Source organism: Lissotriton helveticus, chromosome 12 (genome assembly GCF_964261635.1).
Source record: "Lissotriton helveticus chromosome 12, aLisHel1.1, whole genome shotgun sequence".
NCBI lineage: Eukaryota > Metazoa > Chordata > Amphibia > Caudata > Salamandridae > Lissotriton > Lissotriton helveticus.
The window spans coordinates 751,880,589-751,904,894 of NC_136073.1; the positions used below are offsets into that span (position 1 = coordinate 751,880,589).

General features: G+C 43.9%; 1 protein-coding gene across 2 annotated transcripts in view; it reads left to right on the top strand.

Moving 5' to 3' along the window:
• Positions 1-24,306, top strand: part of PAQR6 (progestin and adipoQ receptor family member 6) — a 147,184-nt gene that overhangs the window by 53,135 nt on the left and 69,743 nt on the right. The window contains exons 2-4 of one of the 2 annotated variants that reach the window (XM_078669882.1): positions 1,897-1,904; positions 14,453-14,646; positions 22,478-22,605. In XM_078669882.1, coding sequence (XP_078526008.1) covers positions 1,897-1,904; positions 14,453-14,646; positions 22,478-22,605 — 330 coding nt within the window. Of the gene's footprint in view, positions 1-1,896; positions 1,905-14,415; positions 14,647-22,477; positions 22,606-24,306 lie in introns of both variants that reach the window. The other variant, XM_078669880.1, reaches the window with a different exon arrangement.

Genomic DNA, 24,306 nt, shown 5'->3' on the forward strand with positions numbered 1-24,306 from the left:
CCCAGTCACTGGTTTATGTGAAAGTATGCAAGATAGAATTAGGGGAGACTGGAGAGTTGAAAAGTGTGGGGATTATGGACAGATGCTGGAATTGGTTATGTTTTTAATGTAGGTAATGTAATAACGAATTTCTGATGTGTTGTTTTTTCCCCTATAAATAATTTGCTGTTTACTTCAGATGGGCTAACTCATCTTAGTCACCATTGATGGCAATTAAATTGGGACAATTTAAGTCCGTTTTGGATAGGTTTGTAGTCACTGTTTTGATGTGCATGAGAATGTTTTCTCCAATATTTGTGCATGATAATCTGTGTTGAGTTTTGTAAAGTGCTTTGCCCCGTGGGCACTTGGATTTACTCCAGAGACTCAAGTCTGCAGCACAATTGTTTGATTTAGTTCACTGTATAACCCGTTCTTGAGTCTTTTATTTGTAATTCACATTGTCGAACCAGAGTTGGGTGATCATGTGTGTTTACCTACCATATTTTAGTGATTTGCCTGAGAAAATCATTCTCATGGTTGGCCATGAAAATTGCTTACTCATAAAGGAGGATTACGTTTTTAGAGTATACATTTCACTCAAGTGTTGCCATTGTGAAGGTTGGGGGGTGTGTTATGATGATGTCAGGTAGGCGGTGTTAACAGAATGTATGGGTTTGTGGTCCCTGCTATTTACACAATGTTTACATAATCTTAGATCTAGTGCGTGGCCTGCCAACTTAATGTATGCATTTCAATATTTAAATCACACCAACCTACTACATGTTGTAGTTTTTCAGTGTACTTATCCATGGGTGAATGTTGTCATCTCTTACAATCACTAGTCTGATGAATTAGGCCAATGGGCAGTTTATGTATGATATATATATATATATATATATATATATATATATATATATATATATTTATATATATAGATAGATAGATAGATAGATAGATAGATAGATAGATAGATAGATAGATAGATATACATATATATATATATATATATTCATATATATATATTATATATTATGTACCAGACTATTGAGTTTTAAATATTGAGCTTGTAGGGAAATGCTTCTTTGTGCATAATCACCACTTTTTTGGGACTACTGCTGCTGTTGTTTTACTCTGTGAATTCGGAGTCTGCTAAACAGCCCCAGTGCATGTGCTCTGACTGACACACATGTCGAAATTTGCTGTGCTCCTAATTGGCCTGTTTAACTCCCTTAAAATTCTCTAGTACAAGGCACACAGTATACCCAGGGCCTGTAAATTAAATGACACTAATGAGCTGCAGCACACTTTGTGCCACCCTCTACAATCACTATACAAATCTTACTACAGGCCTACCTCTGTAGACTGTCCGTGCAGTTTTAAAACTGGACATTTGACCTGTCAAACTAACCCCTTTTGAAAGGCCTTTTGAATATTAATGGGTTATCCCTAAGTAAACCTAAATCCCGATAAAGCAGGGTGCATGCTATTTGAAAGTAGGGTATGTCAAAGTTTATTGTTAAACATGTCCTTACACTGCTAAGGCCCTGAAAGCTATTTTCACTTTAGCAGGGTTAGCTGTTCAATTGGAAAGCATAGGGGCACGGTGTTAAAATGAATAGTCATATCTCAGCCTAGGAAACGGTTACAAGATTCATTCCTGTACTTTAAAAAATATATTTTACAAGGCAAATACACTCGTAAATTTGAATTTGTAATAATTATTTTGCTAAAGGTACTTTTAGAAATTCAGCTTTTCCCTGCCTAAAGGCTCTAAAAGTCCAATTTTCCTGAGCTTCCTACTGTTACTGAGGAGCTGAACAGGCTACTTGATGAGGTTTGAACTTGCTCCCAGAGCTGAGACAAAGGCCCTCTTCTGTTTATTTATTTTTATGAGTTTTATATAGCGCTGGCTAGACCCGAAGGTATCATAGCGTTTTACAAGAGTATCTGCAGAGGTACAATAAATTACACAAAGTTACACAGTAAAAACAGGGATTAAGGACATGAGAATACTCGAGGATGGCAAACAAAGAGGCTAGGTGAGGCAACGTAAAGCACTGGAATAACAGTAAAAGTGACAGAAAATAGGAGACAAGAACAATCTAAGGGGCAGGGGAAGGAAGAGGGGGGAGAACAGAAAGAAAGGGAAAGGAAGGCAGATAAGGACAGGAAAGTGAGAGTGAAGCAAAACGGGAGAGGGACCAGAGACATTAACAAGATCGACAACGAGGAGTAGGTCAGTGTGCTCAGGAGAGACAATAGAAAGGTCGCCCAGCTGGAGACCAGCTGGGACGGAGGAAGAGGTCAAAGATCACTAAGATGGCGGATCAGGGACAGGGGGTCAAACAAGAAAGTCACAAAATGGAGGGGCAGCATAAGAGTCCAAGTCAGAAAATCAAGGGAGCAAATTCCAAAACCACCAAGAACAAATTTCGCAGAGGGTAACTAGAGGGGAAATACGCCAGAGAGTCAGGAGGGAGGAGGGCAGTCGGTTTCAAAGTCATAGCAGTACTGTCCATGAGCAAAAGTTCAGGGCAGCGGGGGCAGCAGTGTCCGATCCGGTGTCCATAGGTTGAGGATGAATGTTACAGGGGCGAAAGCAGCAGTCCGTAGAGCAGGAGGCAGCAAAGTTTTAAAAAACGGAGGGGGCACCTCTCCTGCACGGTCGCAGAATGATGGGCTCAGATAGCCACGAAGAGCGGTGCCGAAACTTCATACCGCTGCTATGTCCCCAAATTGGCCCCGATGTCTTGCGAGGAGGCGAAGCAGGTAGCAAAGTTAAGAAAATCGGAGGGAGCGCCTCTCCGGCATAGTCAAGGAATGATGGGCTCAAATAGCAGCGAAGAGCGGTGCCAGGACTTCTTACCTCCGCTCTGCCCCCAAATCGGCCCAGATGTCTTGCGAGGAGGCAAAGAAGGTGGGCTAGCTGTAGGGAAGGGCAGCGGCAATCAAACCCGGAGTCAGGAGGGTGAACCTCCACCCGGCTCTTCTGCAGCCTTCCGGAGAGTTCAAAGAGGCATCGGCTACGCAGCGAAGGGTTCCGTCAAATGTTGGGCATCAGGAAATTAAGAGAAAAGGCGGGGGAAGATGAAGACGAGCAGCAGAGATGAGAAGGGAGCTGTGCCCGATGCCTGGCTGCGTAGGTGTCGGCCGCGGCGAGATACCTTGGCCAGACTCCCCTATAGCTGAACTGAGCGGCTCCACCCTGCCCCTCACGATAATGGACTGCACTGCTATGTTTAAAATTATTACTCATGATTACCCTGCCCCACTTCTTATAGGCACTACAGAATACCTATCACCCCCTCCAATGCACAATATGTTAGGAGATAGATGCTGAACTGCGCTCGCTGTTGTGGCTTGGGAGACACCCTCGCTTGCTCTGCACACAATACAGCCTAATCCCTATATTCGGTTGGCACTGCCGGATGTTGAAACCTATTACTGGGCAGAGCACTTAACTCAATCAATGACTGGATACACGTAGCGTTGATCCCCCACATACAGACTGGAGCAAGAAATGTTAACACCTCACACATTCATCCACTACGGAGGCAAAGGGAACCATAGATTGCTACCGACCACACAGACTACTCTTGTGGCATGGGAGAGGGTGTCTAGAACACTGGGATTGGCACATAGGATTACGAAGGCGACGCCACGGTGGAAAGGGAATTGGCTCAAGAACCTGAGTAAACACACCAGGGATCTCGACCATAAGGGGATATCACCCATAAGGGCACTCTAATCTTTTTTGGCCCTCTGTGCTGTCTTACGCTTCATACATCCCAATTCCTCAAATATGCCCAGCTACACCATGCATGGCTAGCGGGTGGCTTGAGTGGGTACAACCTGCTGGAATATGAGCCACTAGAGGGACAGCTACTGCAGGAACAACTCACACTTAAGGCAGAGTCCCTTACATACAATACTCTGAACAACAATAACCTTGGCAAGCTCTGGGAAATGTGAGAGGGCAAGGTGGGGTGGAAGCGATGGGAAATATTGACTGGGAGGCTGTTCTGATGCACCCCAGGGAGGTTGCAATCAAGGCTTGTCTGTGCCTTATTCTATATAAGATCCTCCACCAGGTGTATTATTACAGGGCCAAACTTCACAGAATTGGGCGGGCTGACAATCCGAGCTGTCTGCGATATCGACATGAACTGGGGGACTTCCACCTCACGATATGGGGGTGCCTCAACATACAGGCCTACTGGGAAGAGGTTGTCCGGGAATTAAACGTAGTGTTGCCAGTCTCCCTCCCTTTGTATCTGAAATGTATTCTGCTGGGGATCCTGAGCAAAGCAGACATTGCCAGTCTGCAGTTACTATTTAGTGCCTTGGGCCTAGTGGTCAACAAAGAGGGATTTAGCAAGACACTGGGGTGCTGAAGCCCCACTGACACTACACAAATGGAAGAGAGGAATGGACCTATACATGGCAGCAGAAAGGGTCACATATAAGAGTAGTGGGTGCCCTGGAAAGTTTTGCAGGGTCTAGGGCAGTTGGATACAACACTATGGGCTCGACCAACTAGTCACGTTCACACAGGCCGTAAGTGGAGAAGAATGGATGCGGCTCCCCTTCAGGGGAAATGGTTGTATCTGAAATATGTGGAGGTGATGGTGCAACCACATTGGGTAGTGGAGGTGTAAGGCTGTAGTATACTACGATCCATATCATACATGTGGGTATACAAATGGACCGAGATGTCTTGAATGTTGCTGTCTATTACACGTGTGAAGAAGGTTGTGTTTTCATGAAACCAGAAATTAATAAAAAATATTCCCTCCCCCAAAAACAGATCATGTTTGCCTTAGCGCATCTTTAATGGTCTCATCGACTAGCTGTGAGTGGTTGCAACGTCTGGCTGTGTTGCAGTTAGTTTAGAGGGCGTTTTCAGAAATGTTTAAGTTTTTTTAAATGTCTGGAATTGTGAGACTGTTCCAAATCCATCTTTTTTTTAACCATCCTCTGTGCACAGATGTGGAAGTTCTGCCCACAAAATCCTCAGCTGTTCAAAAATCTGTTTTTCTAGGACATCATTACGACTCCTCTCGCCCACATATAGGCTTAAAACTCTTCATCCTGGGCCCTGTGTTCTTTCCTTGTGCTTCCAATGGGCAGGTACTATTTGGTCCGGGTACCTGCAGTTCTTTGATTTGAAAAGGGAAGTTTCAGCACTACTAAGCAGTTTCAGTATTTTTAAAGGGAACAGGTAATCAGGAACAGTATGTACCTGCGGTTTGTATTTCAATTTCAAGTATTGTGTATAACAGATTTAATTCATTTCAGTTTCCTGTTAACAAATATGACAAAACCGTTCCTACTACCTGTTTTTTTTAAGAGGCGTTTTTATGTAGATTATAGAGAAGCATGCAGGACCCTTCTTCATTTGGAGGAGGATGAATAAATAATTAGTGTGTGGGCCTTTCCGGAAACTGCTGTTAGGGCTCGTAATTCGATGAATACTGTACGATTGTATTTTAATAGCTTTGCATTGTATTGAACTTTTATTTGTTTTCTTTTTAACATATCACAATGTTGTACGTTTTTTTATATTGCAATGAGTTTGTTCTTTTATGGATAGCTTTTTATCCGAATAAAGTCATGGAATGAAATGAATGAAATATGACACAATATAATCCAATAACACTTTTTGGGTATGACTTGCAGGTTTACAGCTGTTGCACAAACTCTTGTGTATTCAGAAGTGTTTGTTTCTACATGATTGCTCAAGCATACGTCTGTTCCCTATGGTGTCAAAGGCTGACTAGTGTTCACCTAGATTTTCAGCAAGCTTTTGGCTTTCTCCCAGCAGTATGAGAGTCTTATGCTCATCCTAGAGATTTAAAAAATAGGTTAACCTGCTGGTAAAGCCCTCTAGCAGTGGTTTCGTGTTTCCTCGTATCTGGGACAGAATATGAGGAAGTGTTTCCAGTTTTCCTTAAAGCTTTAGTAATAATGCTATCAAGCCTTGTGCAGCCTTCCAGGTCTGTTTGCATCACCCTCTGCCAATCTCGAGTCTGCAATCGCTCATACAATACTTGGCCAACAGTTGATGTTTTTGAGTTACAAAAATGTTACTTGATTTAAATAGCAAAATCAGAAAAACCCATCATGTATAAATATGTACAGTAACAGAATAAAATTAGGTACCATTTTCAAAAATAATTATTAAGATCAGTATGGCCATGTCAACCGTAAGATCATTATAAAGCGGAGAGTCCCTAGTGGTTTCTATATGGTCTCCCTTGGAGTGCGCAGTGGCTAGGGCAGGGCTACCGTGAGGAAACAGACGCCACCAAGCAATCTGCCACTACCAGAGACCCAGTAGATGCAAAACATCTGTCCTACACTTGTGTAACTAAAGGCTATTTAAATGGCATGCAGCAGCTTGTGCACACTCTTTTTCTGCAAGAGGCCAAAAACGTCCCACCCATCCAAGTTTTGAACTCATGAACTAACAAGGTGTGTTTTTTGAGCCCTGAAAGCGGAGTTAGGGGGAGAAATCTAACTCGAAGAACATGCAGACTCCTCTTGAATGAAAGATGGGACGTAAACCCTTCAGTCCTGAGACTAAAGACCTAAAATCCTCAGGAGAACCCTAGAACAAAGTGACTGCATCCCTAACCCACTCAATTTATTTATTTATTTATTTATTTCGCATACTTTTATAGCGCAGACCTGTCACCCAGAGGGCATCCTGGCGCTTTGATCAGAGAACCCATCGCACAAGACTAGAGCAGACGCGCAGCCATTACTTAGGAAAGAGATGAGTTTTTAAGGCTTTCCTGAATGGAAGATAGTCCTTGCAGCTCCTGAGAGTAAGTGGGAGAGAATTCCACAATTTAGCTGCCGCCACTCTAAATGAGCGGCCGCCCATCCTCACTCTTTGAAACCTGGGCACCACCAGAAGGTGAGCCGATGACGACCGCAGAAGCCGTGGGGCAGAATACCATGCAAACATGTTTTGTAGTGGAAGGGGGCCTAAGAGGTGAACCGCTCTAAATACCAGGCAGGCCGCTTTGAATTGGACCCGTAGTTCTACCGGGAGCCAGTGCAAGTCACGAAGCGCCAGAGTAGAGGAGCTGGATCTGGGACGTGAAAGGGCCAGTTTAGCAGCCATATTCTGCACCCTCTGCAGTTTCCCAATCAGATTTTTTGGGGCCCCCAAAAGGAGGCCGTTACAGTAATCCAGCCGACTTAAAATAGTCCCACGGACTACCTCCGGCCTGGATCGAGCAGGAAGCAGAGGCAAGACTCTGCGAAGCATACGGAGCAGCATCATACATGTTCCCGTGGTTTTGTTAACATGTAGGTCAAGTTGTAAATTAGGGCCGAACATGACCCCTAAATTACGGGCTGACTCCGATGCAGACACCGGTTCGGAAAAAGTGCTGGGCCAGAAGTCGGTGGGTAAAGCCCGCGGGATCCGATCAGTGGAACAGTGGAGCACCTCCGTCTTCGAGCTATTGAATTGCAAAGAATTTGCTTGAAGCCAATCCGCTGTAGCTGCCATGGAGCGATGGAAGGTGTTCAGCGAGATTGCATTGCTTCCTTCCAAGGAAAACACCAGCTGAGTGTCGTCGGCATAATTAAATGCCGAGACCCCAAAAGATTTTATTAGCTGGACAAGTGGACGGAGGTACAGGTTAAACAATAGCGGGCTGATGGCCGAGCCCTGTGGCACCCCCTGTCCGATTTTCCTTGGCTCCGAGCTGAAAGGCGGAAGTGACACCAGCTGTTGCCTGCCCTCGAGATATGACATCAGCCAGTCTCTGGCCCCCTCGCAAATCCCGCACTCTTCCAGCCTCTGAACCAAGGTCCGATGGCAGACCGTGTCGAACGCGGCCGACATGTCGAGCAGCACCAAAAAGGCTGCCCGACCACTGTCGACACGCGAACGCAGGTTATCCAACACGGTCACAAGTGCGGTCTCCGTCCCGTGACCGGGTCGGAAGCCAAACTGGGCCTCATCGAACCACCCAATATGTTCCAGGTAGCCGGAGAGAGAGCGAGTTACCCATTTCTCCAAGATCTTGATTGGAAAGGGAAGCAAGGAAATCGGCCTGTAGTTGGAAAGGACAGCTGGATCCAGGGTTGGCTTTTTTAGCAGAGGCGACACCACTGCTAGTTTCCAGCAGCCCGGGACAGAAGCCGATTCCAGAGATTGGCGACAGATTGAAAACAGAGGCGGGAACAGTTCTTCCTGAAAAGTTTTCCAAAATTTGGGGGGCAGTGGATCGAGCGGAGATCCAGATGACACCGAACAAGCCGTTTTACAAAATTCTTCAAAGGACGGGAGAGGGAAGGAATCCAACCGCGGTGGTGAGATGATCAGATCGCCCGCCCCAGAGGCCGCCGCGGCCAGCTGGGGTCGACTGGGGGAGCAGCCCGGAGCTCCCACGCCGGCCGGCTGGGGTCGACTGGGCTGCCCCACCGGAGCTCCCACACCGACTGGCTGGGGTCGACTGGATAAGCTGCCCGGAGCTCCCAGATCGGCGACACTTGTGCTCCATTGGGGTCGACTGGACTGCTCCACCGGAGCTCCCTCGCCAACCGGCTGGGGTCGACTGGGTGAGCAGGCCGGAGCTCCCAAATCAGAGACACTAGTGCCTCTCTGGGGTCAATTGTCTACCTCAACCTTGAAACTACCAACCACTCTTCTCGGGTTGGTGATAACAGGCTGCAACCTATTATATATCAGTCAAAAGAACTATAAATCACTGTCTCTGCTCCCAGATGGGAAATTCTGCTTCCACTCAACATTCTGACTGTTCACTGGATGTGGAGCCTCTGATGGACTGAGTGCAGCATATTCTAGGTTACCAGTGACTGACTGCATCAGGCCAACTGCAGAGTCTACTTTGCCGCTACTCCCTTGTCTTGTTTGTGTTACCCACTATTGCTGCTGCCTCCGGTGCCCAAGGGGTTTGTGACTGCGACGCCTGCAGAGCTGGTTGGTTCCTTTGGTGTAGATGGGTTGGATAGCTTCCAGGAACAGTGTCATCAATGCTGCTTTTTCGTCTTTCTAAGGCTCTGGGGTGCCCGTCCCTTGCCCCTACTGGCCCGTTCAAATGGTGCATCCCAATCATGTGGGCATGCAGGGCCGGCTTTAGGGAAGTGCGACTGGTGCGGCCGCACTGGGCGCTGACCTGTGGAGGTAGCGCTGACCTTAGGTAGGGGCGCAGTGTTTAGCAATAACTTATGATTAGGGAAATGAGGGGCACTTATGCCCAGTAGTAATGAAAGAATTCGAGGAAGTGGTCATGTGGTCTTGGGTAGGCAAAAATGATTGTCGCACCGGGTGCCACCATCACTAAAGCCGGCCTTATGGGCATGATTCCACGCGCTTAGCTGGCTGGGTGGGGGGGGGGCTTCTTGGCTCTATATAGGCTGTCCCCTGCTTCCCAAATTCTTGCTTTTGCCGCCCTGCTGGACCTACCAGAATAAAGAGGAGGAGGAGATCCAACCGGCTTACCAAACTACTGATCCATGTCCTCTCTTTCTTGCTAAAGAGGAGTGTTGTTTTCTTGAACAGCTATGGCACGACCTATAAATCCATGATTGCCGGTAAGTTAACCGTACCAAGTTACCTGTGTTTTGTTAAGATCTGTAAATTTGTGAAAATGTTTTGCCCCCTAAAATTTATGGTCTGGATTTATTACTCATTGCCACTGTAAAAGGTACTGTTGGAGAGAGATTAGGGATTTGGTAACCATTGCCAAGGCTAAAGGACAATACTGGAGAGTGTGTAGTTGAAACGCTAGGGATCTTCATTGTGGTCAAGTAATTTGCTAGAGTGTAGCTCTTTTGTCGCATTCTGTAGCATGTGACTCGAGTGTCTTTCTGAATGAATGGCCTCTGAAAACCAGGCCTCTAAAAATGCTACTTTCCTTCACGAATGACCCAGAAAGAGTGTAAGTACATTTGGAACTAGTTTAATAAACTGGAGTTGATGCAAAAGCTGAAATTTCACTTCTGAGGACAAGACGGTGGAATAATTGGGCAAGTTCTCTCTTTCAATTAACCCTCTTGACTGGCGTTTAACCCTCCCCCATGCCGCCCAAATCATGTTTCTGACCTTCTACGTCTTCAAACAGCGCCTGTGACGCTAGATCTGTCTGAATAAGACCCTTGTTTGAAAGGGCAATAAAGAGATGGATGTAAGGTTGGTGCAAGTCACCGAGTGCTCGCAGCAGGGCGGCGCTTTACGTAACGTTCTCGGATGGAAAAGTACAAAAGCAACTTTCCAATGGCGATGAGGCAGAGGCTGGGCTTTACATACGTTTGAGATGTTTTATGGTAGTGCAGAGTCACTGCGGTTAGGGAAGGGGGTTTTTGTTTTTCGCTTCATTTCTTTAAACACACTATAGGACAGCACGTGCCATGAATTTATCATTTAAAAATACCAATTTTCTTGAAAAATAGATTATAATATTTAGTCTCTTTTTAGTCTTGCCAGCGACACTGACCTTATGTCTACCTAGTCCCCAGGAGGCATTGATGCCAGGGCCGTACTGGCCGTAGCTGGCACCGGGCATTTCCCAGGTGGGCCAGAGGGGTGGGGGTCGGTTTTGTCACTGGGGCCGGTTTTTCCGCAGTGCTGCAACATCGGCTCCCTGTAACAAAATAAAAGCGGCAGTGGTGCTCGCAACTAGAGCTTCTCAGTGCAACAACCCTCTCTATATGGACTCTTCCTAATCTGTTTTGCTACCTAAACTTGTCTGCCGACCTTTATTTCTGACTGTCTCTATCTCTCTACCAGGGGCCAGGTTAAGGATATTTGAGGCCCCTTGCAAGAAACATTTCAACAAAGCTTAATATCTAATTCAGTAAGGTTGGCTTGAATTCACAGGAAATTGGTAATGATGCTTTGTCTGATTTAATTTGGAATGGTGGGAGAAACCTGACTGGAAACACTACTGTAAACCTCCAAGAAAGAAAGCAGGCTGCGGGTAAGTCATTCTTGAACAGCCCAGCAGACTTGTTCTAGTTAGGGAAATTTGAGTTTTTACCGCTGTTATTTTATGCGGCATTCTGAATCTCAGAGGACTGTACGAGTGTGTCTAATGATATATTTAAGAACAGATAATTATTTCCAGATTTGGCCGAATTAAGCTATTCAAAAAATACCTATATCTACGGGACAAAAAAAGTAGTTGTAATAAAAATACGAAAGGTTTTTCTGAAATCTTTGAGCGGAAATGGCGCATTTAGCATCCCCCTGCTTTAGGTTCGTCATATTTTAATAAAGTCCACAGCGTATCCACTGGTTGCATCATGAATGAAATAAATGTGAGTCTTAATGTGTACAAGTTCTGCAGTTTGATTGCTTATGTACATCATACTTGTACAAGTTCCAGAGTTTGCATGCTTATGTATTTCATAATAGTTCAAGTTCCAGAGTTTGCATGCTTACATACATCAAACTGGTGCAAGTACCAGAGTTAGCATGCTTACTTACGTACATCAAACTGGTGCAAGGTCCGGAGTTTGCATGAATGCGTACATCTTCCTGGTACAAGTTCCGGAGTTTGAATGCTTAGGTACATCAAACTGGTGCAAATTTCGGAGTTTGGATGCTTACGTACATCAAACTGCTACAAGTTCCTGAGTTTGCATGCTTGTGAACATCATACGGGTACAAGTTCCCTAATTGCATGCTTACGTACATCAAACTGCTACAAGTTCCCGAGTTTGCATGCTTGTGTACATCATACTGGTACAAGTTCTGGAGTTTGCATGCTTACGTACATCAAACTGCTACAAGTTCCAGGGTTTGCATGCTTTGTACATCATAATGGTACAAGTTCCAGAGTTTGCATGCTTACGTACACAAACTGCTACAAGTTCCGGAGTTTGCATGCTTACGTACATCAAACTGCTACAAGTACCGGAGTTTGCATGCTTACGTACATCAAACTGCTACAAGTTCCGGAATTTGCATGCTTGTGTACATCATACTGGTACAAGTTCCGGAGTTTGCATGCTTGTATACTTAATACTGGTACAAGTTCTGGAGTTTGCATGCTTGTGCACATCCTACTGGTACAAGTTCCGGAGTTTGCATGCTTACGTACATCAAACTGATACAAGTTCTGGAGTTTGCATGCTTACGTACATCAAACCGCTACAAGTTCCAGGGTTTGCATGCTTGTGTACATCATAATGGTACAAGTTCCAGAGTTTGCATGCTTACGTACACAAACTGCTACAAGTTCCAGAGTTTGCATGCTTACGTACATCAAACTGCTACAAGTTTCGGAGTTTGCATGCTTACGTACATCAAACTGCTACAAGTTCCGGAATTTGCATGCTTGTGTACATCATACTGGTACAAGTTCCGGAGTTTGCATGCTTGTGTACTTAATACTGGTACAAGTTCTTGAGTGTGCTTGCTTATGTACATCAAACTGGTGCAAGTTCTGGTGTTTGCATGCTTACGTATCAAACTGGTACAAGTTCCGGAGTTTGCATGCTTACGTACATCAAACTGGTACAAATTCCGGAGTTTGCATGCTTACGTACATCAAACTGGTACAAGTTCCGGAGTCTGCTTGCTTGTGTACCTCATTCTGGTAATCAAAAAGTGTCCTTCTGTAGAGAGATTTGAAGGAGTGGTTGGTTGTGCAGAGACTATTGTTCTTTCATGTCAAGACTCTAATCAGATTCCGAAATCATTAGCATTTGGAGACCAATGCGAAATGGCTTGATGGGGTCTCACTTCATTTTCCAACGGAAGCAGACAAGATGGTCATATAATAACTCACGATCTTGGTACTCCAGAAGAAATGGGCATTTCATGGGCACTTTCTACTGGCAAACTACATGCTTCTGCAGAGTGTGTGTTTACTCAGCAGGAGGGTTTCTGTTGTCATTAAGTTGCTGTCTGTGGAGTTGGCAAATGTGGTTTGAACCCCCCTCGTTGATACACTTTGATATGTATGCATGTATGAAAGGATGTCTGTATGTGATATTTCTACAGCATGAACCTAGCCAAAAGGCAGTGGAGCTCTGTACAGGGTCAAAGAATAGAATAATGTCATCGAGTGACAAGAGAGGTAGCTGGGTTGTGAACAGTTAATGCATTGTGATGTGGTGTTTTTTAAAGAGCCGAGCCTTCAAATCTTTCTAAATTGGAGCAGCCTTTGTGTGGTCCTGATGGATTCTAGGATGTTTTTCCAAATCCTGGGTGCATAGATGGAAAAGGCTTTCTGCCTTGTTTTTTGTTTTTTATACTTTTTAGTCTAACAGTGTCTTGGTTGTGAGTGTGCAGACAACCAGCGGAGTTAGTGAGCTTGTCTGCAAGATAAGAGGGGGTGCAGGTCGTGATGGCTTGGTAAATAATTTTGTAGATGGTGTGGGCGGCAGGGGAAGCCAATTGAGTACTGTCAAAATGGTGGTGATGTGATCATAATTCTCCAGGCCCTGGATGAGCTGTCCTCCGGAGTTGGAAGCCCTCGAGGGTTGGTATTGGAGACTGATACTTGACTGAAAGTGTTGACTTCCAGATAAATCACATATCTAAAAATTTAAATACGTGATTTGTAATTGTGTAGTTCAAAGAAAATTCAAAAGTCTCCACATGATGTATACAATCCTGTATACCAAAATGCATCCATGTATGCCCGGCTTTCGCCTTTCGCGAGCACAAAAACGTTTCACAGTAATATGAAAAACATATGCATAACTTGTTATTTTGCCCGCTACACTAATTAAAAAAAAATATGGGGGGGGGGGATGTCAAGGGGTTGCATGTCAAGGAGTCCGAAATCATCTCTACCTAACATTTTCACTGCCATATCTAGTGAAGTGCATTGAATCCACTCTCTGCTCAATTCCACATTTGAGTCATATTTACACATTAATAAGGGGTGATAAATATACAACTCGTAGCCCCTTTGCCCACTGCCAAGGTAGTCATCACTCCGTTCAAGACACTCTTAAATGAGCATTCTGATTTTTTTAAACAGGCACGTAGAGCGGGGTAGTCAAAATATTGTATTTTTTGCATAGCTCATTCTCACAAATTTGAAATAATTCTTCTTGGTACTTTTATTGAAAAATGTTAGTAGCACTGAAATTAGTGCTACTAATTTCTTGGACTTTGGCCAGATGAAATGCTGAGTCAGCTTGCAGGTTTTAGGCAGATTGCTTGACTTGAAATAAGGCAAGGTAGCACATTTGTGTAGCATCTTGATGCAGAATAGACATATTGGCTTGTGCAGTCAACTGAGCCATCTTGCTGTAATTCACGCCTGTAAGTGGAAGATTACCAAAAGATCCCTTCAGTAGGTGCTCAGCCCGCTAAGAAAGTTTGCCTTAATCGTTTGTGGGAGGAAGTGGGAGTTGTCCTCAGGCTTCTTTGTGCTTGCAACATGCTATGACAACTGTGCCTCATATTGCAACACTTGTTGCTTACAGAAATATTTGTATTAAACTTCATCTTCCAAAACGGAAGTTTGGGCACACGAGGTGAGTGTGGATAGTGATATGAGGAAGGAAGAGAGCAAGGAAGCGTCTGAAGCCAGCCTTGGTGTCTGGGCCCTGTTCTGTGACGGCTGGAGGGCTTGGATTGGACGCGTGCTGCTTCTCGAACCCAAGATGCTGACGATCAAGCTCCCTCAGCTCCTGAATGTTCACCAAGTACCTCGCGTGAGTATTTCAACTGCTGCAAGCTTTCATTTATTGTTCTTGTGAGCTCCATTCTCATTTTTTGTGACAATTAAAATGATTGTTCATGATGTACTAACAAAGTAGGCGTGGACTTGTAGAATCTAATTCAAAGATCACTGAACTGTCTTCCGAGAAGACTACGGTCAGGTCCCAAAAACTGATTGATAATCCCTTTTTAATATTCTCCATGTGTGCAGGTGAATACCCCTCTAACCTCAGTTCAAGGTGTGCATCTAATTGCAACCTGAGAATCATGTAACTTAAATAAGGTTGTGCGTGCCAGATACAATCATAATCAACATGGAGGGAGATTGATGGAATTCATTGTGGCTGGACATCAGGAACCTCCACAATTTACGGTTGCTCACTATCAAATTGAATACATGTCCATTCCCATCACTCCATGACACCAGCAGCCCGTACAGGTAAGTGCGGTGGGCCGTGTTTGGGGGGATTTGACTGACGACCCCGAGGGAAAATTAAATAAATAATTTATTTTCCCTTGTCTATGTCTGTCGAAATCTCCCCCACCCCACCGCCTTTACCTGCACGGGCCGCTGCTGCTCTATGATGCTCCCAGGACCTGTCACCCTTCCTCCGCAAGGAGCTGAGCTGTATACAGTACAAAGCAAAGTTTGTATTTAGTACTACACAATAGCGGAAGGTTGTGTATTGTCCTCTCTTGCTTAAGAAAGTCAGAGTTCTATTGCTGTGTACAATTCTGTTGGAATGTTAAGAAATATTTTGCCTGAGACTGCCATGTTCTGGAAGATGATGTGCAGGTGGCTTTGAAAATTATGGGGATCTTTTGTAGTCTGTCATATTCTGACATTTTAGGGACTGTTCCAGGTTCTGAAGAATGCTAGAGAGACTAAAGGAATGTAATGTCCTTTCAACGCAGCACTGAATAAAGGATCCAGTGATAATGGGGAGAGTTATATTACTTCATGAGCAGCAATTCTTGAGATGATGGTGGGTGCATGTAGTCCTTGAAGAATGCTTTTGAAGAACGGAAGGGGCATCTGTTGCCCAACGTTGTGGTCCAAAGAAAGGAGGGGCTCTATAGTCCTTTGTCATGTTGGAATAGTGTGGAGTGTTTGTATTGTTATCTGTCATGCTATGGAGAAAGCTGTGAAACTAAAGTCCTCAACCATAGAATGCAGGATGACCTGTTGAACTAGATCAATGGTTTATTAAACAAGGGATGCCCATCGACATACTCTCAAGAATTCAAATATATTGCCGTACTCAATGCTGTCGAAAGCTGAAGTTCTAGACTCTAGTCTTGGCCATGGTGTGCGGGTTGGGAGGTCCACTAGCTTTTCGATGATGTTGAGAGTTGTGGAGAGTCTACTGCTCTTTGCCATGCACTAGGGAATTTTGCATTTATGCATTTGATATTTGCTTAGTGACAAAGGGGTCTGCTGCTCTCTGACGTGTTCTGCTGAGTGGTGCGATCTATAGGCTTCTTCCTTGCTTTCGAGTTTAGACCTGCATCTACTGCTTTTCCCTTACTTTGTAGAGTTCGGGTCTATCTTCCTCACCCTTGCTCTGAATATTATAAGGCATAATTCCCTCTTCCGTGTACTGAAAATAGGAGGGAATCTGATCTGTCCTAAAGTGCTATAAGGGGTATGCGGGTTTTTGTGGTCAGTCACCATGCTCTGAAGAAGGGAACAGAGAACGCTAAGGTGTCTTCATCCTTCCTCCATGCTGTGGTACCTGGGCAAGGTCCTATTGTCCTCTGCTGTGCCGTGGGGAACTGTGGGAAATTCATTGCTTTATACCATGCTCTGAAGATTGAACGCGTGGTACGCTTGTGAGAATTGAGGGTCGACTTAACCCTATTACGGTCAGGAGAATGCTGATATCTTGTCATCTGAAATACTTTGGAGAATGGGTTTTGTTTCACAAGCAAATGAAATAGGAGAATAATAAGCACTTTATTGATCTGTGCATTGCTCGAGAGAGTGGGGTTCTTCAGTGTTACTTTTTTGAGAACAAGGGACTTTTACCATTATCCTTTATCTGGAGAATGGATGGTCAGAGTGATCTGCTTTGCGTTGGAGAATAGGACTCTATTGCCCTTTCCAATATGTTGAGTGGGATTTATTGGCATTTGCTATTCTTTGGAAAATAGTTTGGTAACCTTTGTTAGGCTCTGAAGAAGGAACGTTGTAATGTTCCTGGTTATGCTTTACAGGAAGTATCTTCGTTTTCAATGCTATGAATTGGGGATTTCGAGCTGTCTATTGACCTCTCCAGTGCTTTTTTGAATGAGGCTCTCTTGCCCTCTGCTAAATGGAAGGGGAGGTCTGTCTTAGTTGAAGATCTGAGGGTTTTGTGCTCTCTGCCACCTTGGCGTCACTTTTTGTGATGTAGCAGTGGCGTAAACAATGCGCCATATTGCACCATATTTACAAGGTGATGCAACTGGGCAGATGCGTCTCCTTGTAAAGCCCTGCGCCACAGTTTACCTGCATCAGGTATAAAGTACGCAGGATGGACGTGCCCACATGAAAAACGGTCATAGAAGTGTTGCAGTGAAATCTATGAGATTTCACTGCGACACCTATAGGACTCCACTGAGTCAAAACCTTACACCTGCCTCATGACAGGAGTAAGGGTGATGCAGTGCAATGGGAATAAGCCTACCCCATGCATTGCTGGAGTTGAGTCATGCTTGCGATACAACTCCAGCAATGCGTGACTTTTGCGCATACAGATACTTCAGAATTCTTGATGTATCTGTCACTCCTTGCGACATGGAGCGCTGTACATAAATACGGCGCATCCATCGTGTCGCAAGGAGGCCCCAGTGAAAACTCTTGCATCACTGTTTTATCGCAGCGATGCAACAGTTTTCATAAATGAAGCCCATAGTCTGTTACCTTCTGCTGAAAGGATGTATAGTTTCTTTTTCCATGCCTACGAGTGCTGGTTCTGGTGTCCTTTACCATGCTCTGTAGTATGGCATGGCCTGTTGTGTTTACACCCAAACCTATAAATATCCTACGTCCCAAAAAGTAACTCTTTTTTTCCTGAATTATGCTCTGGTAGGAGCGAGTGCTGGAAGTCAGATAGAGCTGTCAGAGAATCTCTTTTCTCTAGAGATATAGGGGCACATGCATCATTGGTTTTTGCATTCGCAAACGGTGCGAATCGCAAAAATCGGCCGTTTGCGAATGCAAAAAACATTTTTGGGATGCATAATTTTTTTTCATTTTTCGCAATTTAAGAAATCGCAATTTATAGCGATTTCTTAAATTGCTATAGCATTTAAGAAATCGCAAATTATGCGATTTCTTAAATGCTATGCATGATTTTTTTAAATTGCGAATTCGCAATTAGGAAGGGGAAAATTACCATGAAGTCAACCTTCATGGTAATTTGCAAAAAGTTTCAAAAATGCACAAAAGTGCATTTTTTAAACTTCTATTTTACACACACACATGCCCTTGGGACATGTGTGTGAGTAAAATGTACTTATGTGACATTTCAGGGGTGCAGGGGGGGGTCCTTTGGACACCCCCCTGCACCCTTGAAATTGCATTCTCATTTTCCGATTCCTTAATTGCGAATTCGCAAAATGAGAATGCCTTGCCATTGATTCCTATGGGCCTCTAGGCCCATAGGAATCAATGTAATGCGATTCCTTAATTGCGATTCGCAATTAAGGAATCGCAAATACAGAAAATTAAGGAATCGCTAAAACTTTTGAAATATATTGATGCATAGGATTTTGCAATTCCTAAATTGCGATTCCTTAATTTTCGAAATTTAGGAATCGCAAATTCCTACAATGATGCATGTGCCCCATAGACCTGCCCTGTACTTAGAAATCAATTCACAAACACATCAGTAAGCATTTCACACTATATGGTTATTTATTATATACTATTTGTCTCTAAATCATGTGTATTACAATTATTGTAAGTAGTATACCCAACTTAGCAATAATTATACACATTATAAATTCTTTTTATTAAATATTTGGAATGCAAATCCAGAAAAACACAGGGCCCCTCTCCGCAGAGTCATAGGCCTGTATCCCATTTACCTAGCCTATACATATCATTAGGTGGCCTTCCTGATCATGCTGTAGTATATGTTCGCCCACCCACCCAGCCGCATATTAAGCCATGGGCACGTCCTGCTCAAGAAAGCAGTCGCTGAGATACCCATGGCTGACATATCTGGTCCCACTTTCTTGGGATAGCTATGCACATTAGAGCAAAGTTTAAATACGTCCCACCCCTTTTTCATCACACATCACTAACCTCTGAGTTTAGAACCGACCCAAGTTATAACCGGCAGGCTAACTACATTGTTTTATAATCAACCGCGGCCCGTGCATGTAAGAGCGGTGGGGCCAGGTGTGGGATGGTGGGGGGGGTTTCGACAGACAACGACGAGGGAACTTTCATTATTTATTTAATTTCCCTCTGTGGTCGTCTGTCGAATCCCCCTCATCCCCCAAACCTGGTCCCACTGCTCTTACCTGCACGGGCCGAAGGCTGTCTATAAGTTCTTCACAATATGCCAAGAAATGTAATGCTGGCATGCGTCCCTTATTGTGCCATCAGGCCTGATCGAATGCTGTATTTCAGTAACCCCTCAATTGTCCATGCATCTAACCCCGCCTCTTCACTGGTACCTTAGCGTGCCTTTCTTAAGATTGGTGTCCTATGGAGCAAGAGTGTATGGGCTCATGCTTGCCTCCTGTATTGCTTTACAGGATATTGACTAATGCTTCTTTTCTTGTGTAATAAATAGCTCTACACAGACTCTTACCTCTACTTTCTTTTCTCTTGTGACAAGGATGAACACACATGCTCACGTTTCCTTCTGGCTACAATTTAGCTGCCACATCCAGCAACAGTGCATGTACCAAAGAATGGAAAATATAATTCTCTGTTGTGCTAGCTGTGTTTACGAAAATCGTGGCAAATAATCCCACATGTATCACCTGCACCATTAATACAGCTCAGTCTGACTTCTAGGCACTACACGTGTGCCCCACACTCCAATGTTTTAAAAGCGCAAACCGTGATCATGTAAATCTGGTTCTAGGCCCGCATTATTTATAGCACATAAATACATATAAAAGCATTGCTTGACATATTACTGTTGCCCACAGCCATACTCCGGTGTAAGGGTATATGGGGGCATATTATCAAGGGGGTTTATCTCCGCTTTTCGGGCTTTAAAAGCCAAGAAAGCGGAGATAAAATTATCTCCCTATTACCTAGCTGTCGCTAACACCAGTTAGTGACAGCTAGTAGGAGATAGCGACCATCTTGGGCCCCACTTTGCATGTCAGTGATATTTATCACTAATGACATGCAAAGTGGGCTTGCCAAGATGTTAGCGACTGGAAACAGTCGCTAACATCGCTATCTCCTATTACCAACTATTGGAGATATTCGCGCTAAGTGCGAATATCTCCAAAAGCTAACACCTGCCCTGAGCAGTTCTTAGCCATGTTATCCAATGGGAGGTGGATAACATGGCTAAGAGCATTAGCTCGGTAATGCATGAATATCGCTGACTTTTCAGCGATATTCATGCATTGCGGCCGTTTTTTATCGCATTTGCGATAAAGCTTGGTAATACCAAGGTTTATCTGCGCTAAAAATCGCCGCAGCTCAGCGGTAAAATTTTGTCTCTAACCAAGCAGTAGCGATAATTATCGCTATTGCTTGGTAATATGCCCCATAGTTCCCCCAAAAACTCTACCAAGCTCTTTGGCCTTATAATTGTGGCTGGAATCTTCTTCAGCCTCTCCCTTTAGTGTGGTGATATATTTTCCTCTGCCATGCCCTAGAGAATAAGGGGTGAAAAAGAACCAAATGATGGACGGAATGCTGAACAATGCGAACATTTACCCTGAGTTACAGGTCTGGGTTTAATCCATCATCGTTCTTTAGCTCACTTTGTCACCCCAGTTCAGACCCAGACATATGCAAATCAGTCTTGACCCTATTCCTCATGGGAACAGTCCAGCCCGAACTGCCAAGCCAAGTCCTCCCTCGACCAGAAACCAGCATCCTGGAACTGGTTTTCGGATAACACCCCTCATCAGCCAGGCTAGCTTAAATCCAGTGGCACAGTGAGCATGGGACCCACGTCTGGGCATATCCTGCCAACTTGGGGTGACAAATGCTAAAAGAAAAATGTGTTTCTTTGCATTTGGTGAATAAGGAGAACACTGAAGAATGGATTTCAGAGGGCCTGGGTTTCTTGTCAGTATCGTGCTGAGAGAATGGTCTCTGCCATGGTCTATAGGAAGGTTTTTGGCAGTTTCAGTGCTTTGGGGAATGTGATCTCTTTTTCTGTGTGCACGTAGCCTTTTGTCGTACTTTGGCACTCAAATGCCTCTGCTATGAGAAGTGAAATCTGTCATGCTTTAGAAAATGGCTCGGTTCACTATTTTTATTGTGCTCAAATATGCATTGATTGGCGAAAGGGTGTCTATTCCCCTCTGCCATGATCTGTGTGATATATAGCGTGGGAAGAGGCTGGTTAGAATGTATTTTTCTTCCAGCCTGCTCTGTAGAATGGAGGTTATGTTGCCCTCTGCTATGCCATACATGATTGTAGGGACTCTGCTATCGTCCTCAAAGGCATCCAACCAGGATATTGCCTCCTGGCATGCTCTGGAGATTAGCAAGTGGCCTGTTGTTTTCTGCTGTGATATTGAGGAGATTATTTTCGTTCATAGTTGAAGAAAACATACCTGGTTTGGGTCCTTTTCTGTGCTGCATGGTACATTTTAATACCACCTCTCTTTCTCCGGTGAGTGGAGCATCTACTGCACCCCCGCCCAGTGTCCTGTGGGGAAACATCCATTACAATGCAGTCTTACATCGCACTGCTTTTACATCGCAGTAGTTAAAACACAACTGCCTTTACATCGCATGCCATTACAACCCATGCCATTACAACACATGTCACTACAACGCATGCCATCACAACGCATGCCATTACAAAGAATGCCATTGCAATGCATTATAAGGTAAGTAATAGAGATTTTTTTGTTTTATGGTGGGTATGGGTTTAGGGGTAGATGGGAATAGTCATTTTTACCTCTACACTATCCAACACTTTCCCTACTGTTGCCCTCACTGGAGTGGGACTAGTAAATTTTACCCCTATACTATCCAACACTTACCCTACTGTTTCACTCCCTGGAGTGGGAATAGTAATTTGTACCCCTACACTATCCAACACTTACCCTACGTTGCCCTAAAAGTATTATGCGTTGTAATGGTATGCATTGTAATGGAATGCATTGTAATGGTGTTTTTTAGAAATGAGTTGTATTTACATGCGTTGTAAAATCATGCGGTGTACTGGTAGTTGCGATGTAAAAACTGTGTTGTAAAAGCATGTGTTGTGATTCTTTGCGTTGTAACCTCATATATTCGTCCTGTGATACCTCATAAATTATAAACATAGAGATGATACATTTTCAAGCACAATCTATGATATGAAACCCTGTTTTTTCAAAAACGGGTATTTGATGTGCTTGTTTATTTTTCTATATGTAATCCTATTAAAACACTGAAGTTAACTTATCAGATTGTTACTTAGCATGGGTTTGTGTTAATTCTGATATTCTTGCTGGTGCTTTGCCTGGATTGATGATATCATCATTATCAGATTGGTTCCACCTATTGAACAGTGGGCTGGTTATCTCAGTGCCACTGCACACATGTGTGGGTGGAAATTCCTCTGTCTGATGATGTACTAATTGTGATCTGATTGCCTTGATTCTAATGATGACAGTCACGTTCTCTCCCTTTAGGTTTTCTGGGAGCATGGCATCATGTCAGGGTATCGTCATCCGAAGAGCTCCGCCTTGGACTGCGTACTCAGTTCCTTCCAATTGACCAACGAGACGGTTAACATCTGGACCCACTTCCTTCCCACCTGGTAAACCTTTGTTGTGTTTTGGTGTGGAGGCTAACACACATCAATGGCAATTGGTCACATGGCAGCCTGTTAGATTTCTAGGTTTCAGCCTGAGGATTGAGACTTGCAGCCCTGGTGGGGTCAATAGACCTATTTACTGTGACTCCATAAAACAGATTCAGGTTATTACTGCTCAAGGAACCTTCAAGTGACACGCTTCTTCTCCGCACTAAGAAGTATCATTGCATTCTACCTGTGGTATGATAGTCCTTCCCTTGTGATTGTCCCATGTTGGCTCTTTAGATAATTGTACTTTCCACATCTCTTGGCTACTTTATATTGGTGCATTTTGTATTTCAGAGCAGAGCATGTAGAAAGAAGGCAGCTTGAGACCTGACAAGCTAAAGACATTAGTGGTGCATTGGTTATCTCACTGTACTAAAAACGTCTGCAGCAATCCAAGGAGGTGCTTTGAAAGCTTTTGCATTCCAAAAAGAAAAATACTTTAAAGGAGTCATTGAATAGGCTCTGGTCAATTTGGCATTTCACCTTCTGGCTGTAAGTCTCACAGGGTTCTATCTTACTTACAGCATCCAACTTTCGATTAAACCATCCAAGTTGTTGGGCATACTGACTTTGTGGCCACCAAAAATGTCTTAAACCTGGCCTTTAAACTCTTTAAAGCAGCTGTATCCAGCTTAAATACATTGCCTGATCTCTGCAGCAATTTTAAGATTTACAACTAGTGAGACCGAGCAAGAGAAATCGCACCTATCACATGTAGTCAATTTGGTTAGACTGATGTGGTGCTTAGATCAGGAAGACCAGTCTCCTAATCTTCCTCAGAGGAGTATTCCTCCTAATAATATTGCACAAGAGTGACCGGCACAGACAATTTTACTTCCCTGTACATGTAACATACATCTTTCTAAGACATGGGTTGCACAAAATACGTCCACAAATTCTTTGCTTTTTTTAAAAGGCTTCTTTAGTCCAATCTTCATAAAATCAGACATGTTTCGTTTCTTCACAAGAGACTTCTTCGGGGCTTGATTGGTTATTCTGGTCATATTCAACTTTCTTTATCCAAATATCAGCATTTCAAAAATTATCCTGCTGCGCACATGAGTTGCTGCTCACGGTAAAAAAAGATTGGGATGCCAACATAGGCTCGACCACATTGGGATGCCAACATAGGCTTGAGACATGTACCTTGAGAAATTGGGATCTACCATAATAGGAGAGATGCTGATATATGGATAAAGAGAGTTGTATCGTAGCTGGTTCGCAAGTCCAGTGGGAGCCAATAGAACGTGCGCACTTGGTTATGACCAGTCTTTGATGATCAAATAACCAATAAAGCCCTGAAGAAGTCTCTCGTGAAGAAATGCGTTGGCTACTTGAAAAATCTGATTTTGTGAAGATTTGAATAAAGACGTTTATTAAAAATACAAAGAATTTGTGGACAAGTTTAGTGCAACGCATGTCTTAAAAGATGTATGTTACATATACAGGGAAGTAAAATTGTGGGTTCTGGTGACTCTTGTGCAATAACATGTAAGGATATCCACATAAAAAAATCTGTACTATTTATGTGATAATATATTTTCTTACTCTACATCAAAGCTACCTTCCTACCACTATAGTTCAATATTGTGTCCCGTGGTTCCAGGAAAAATCGTAAAACCTGTGCCTTCTGTTGTATGTTTTTGTTTTTTCAGA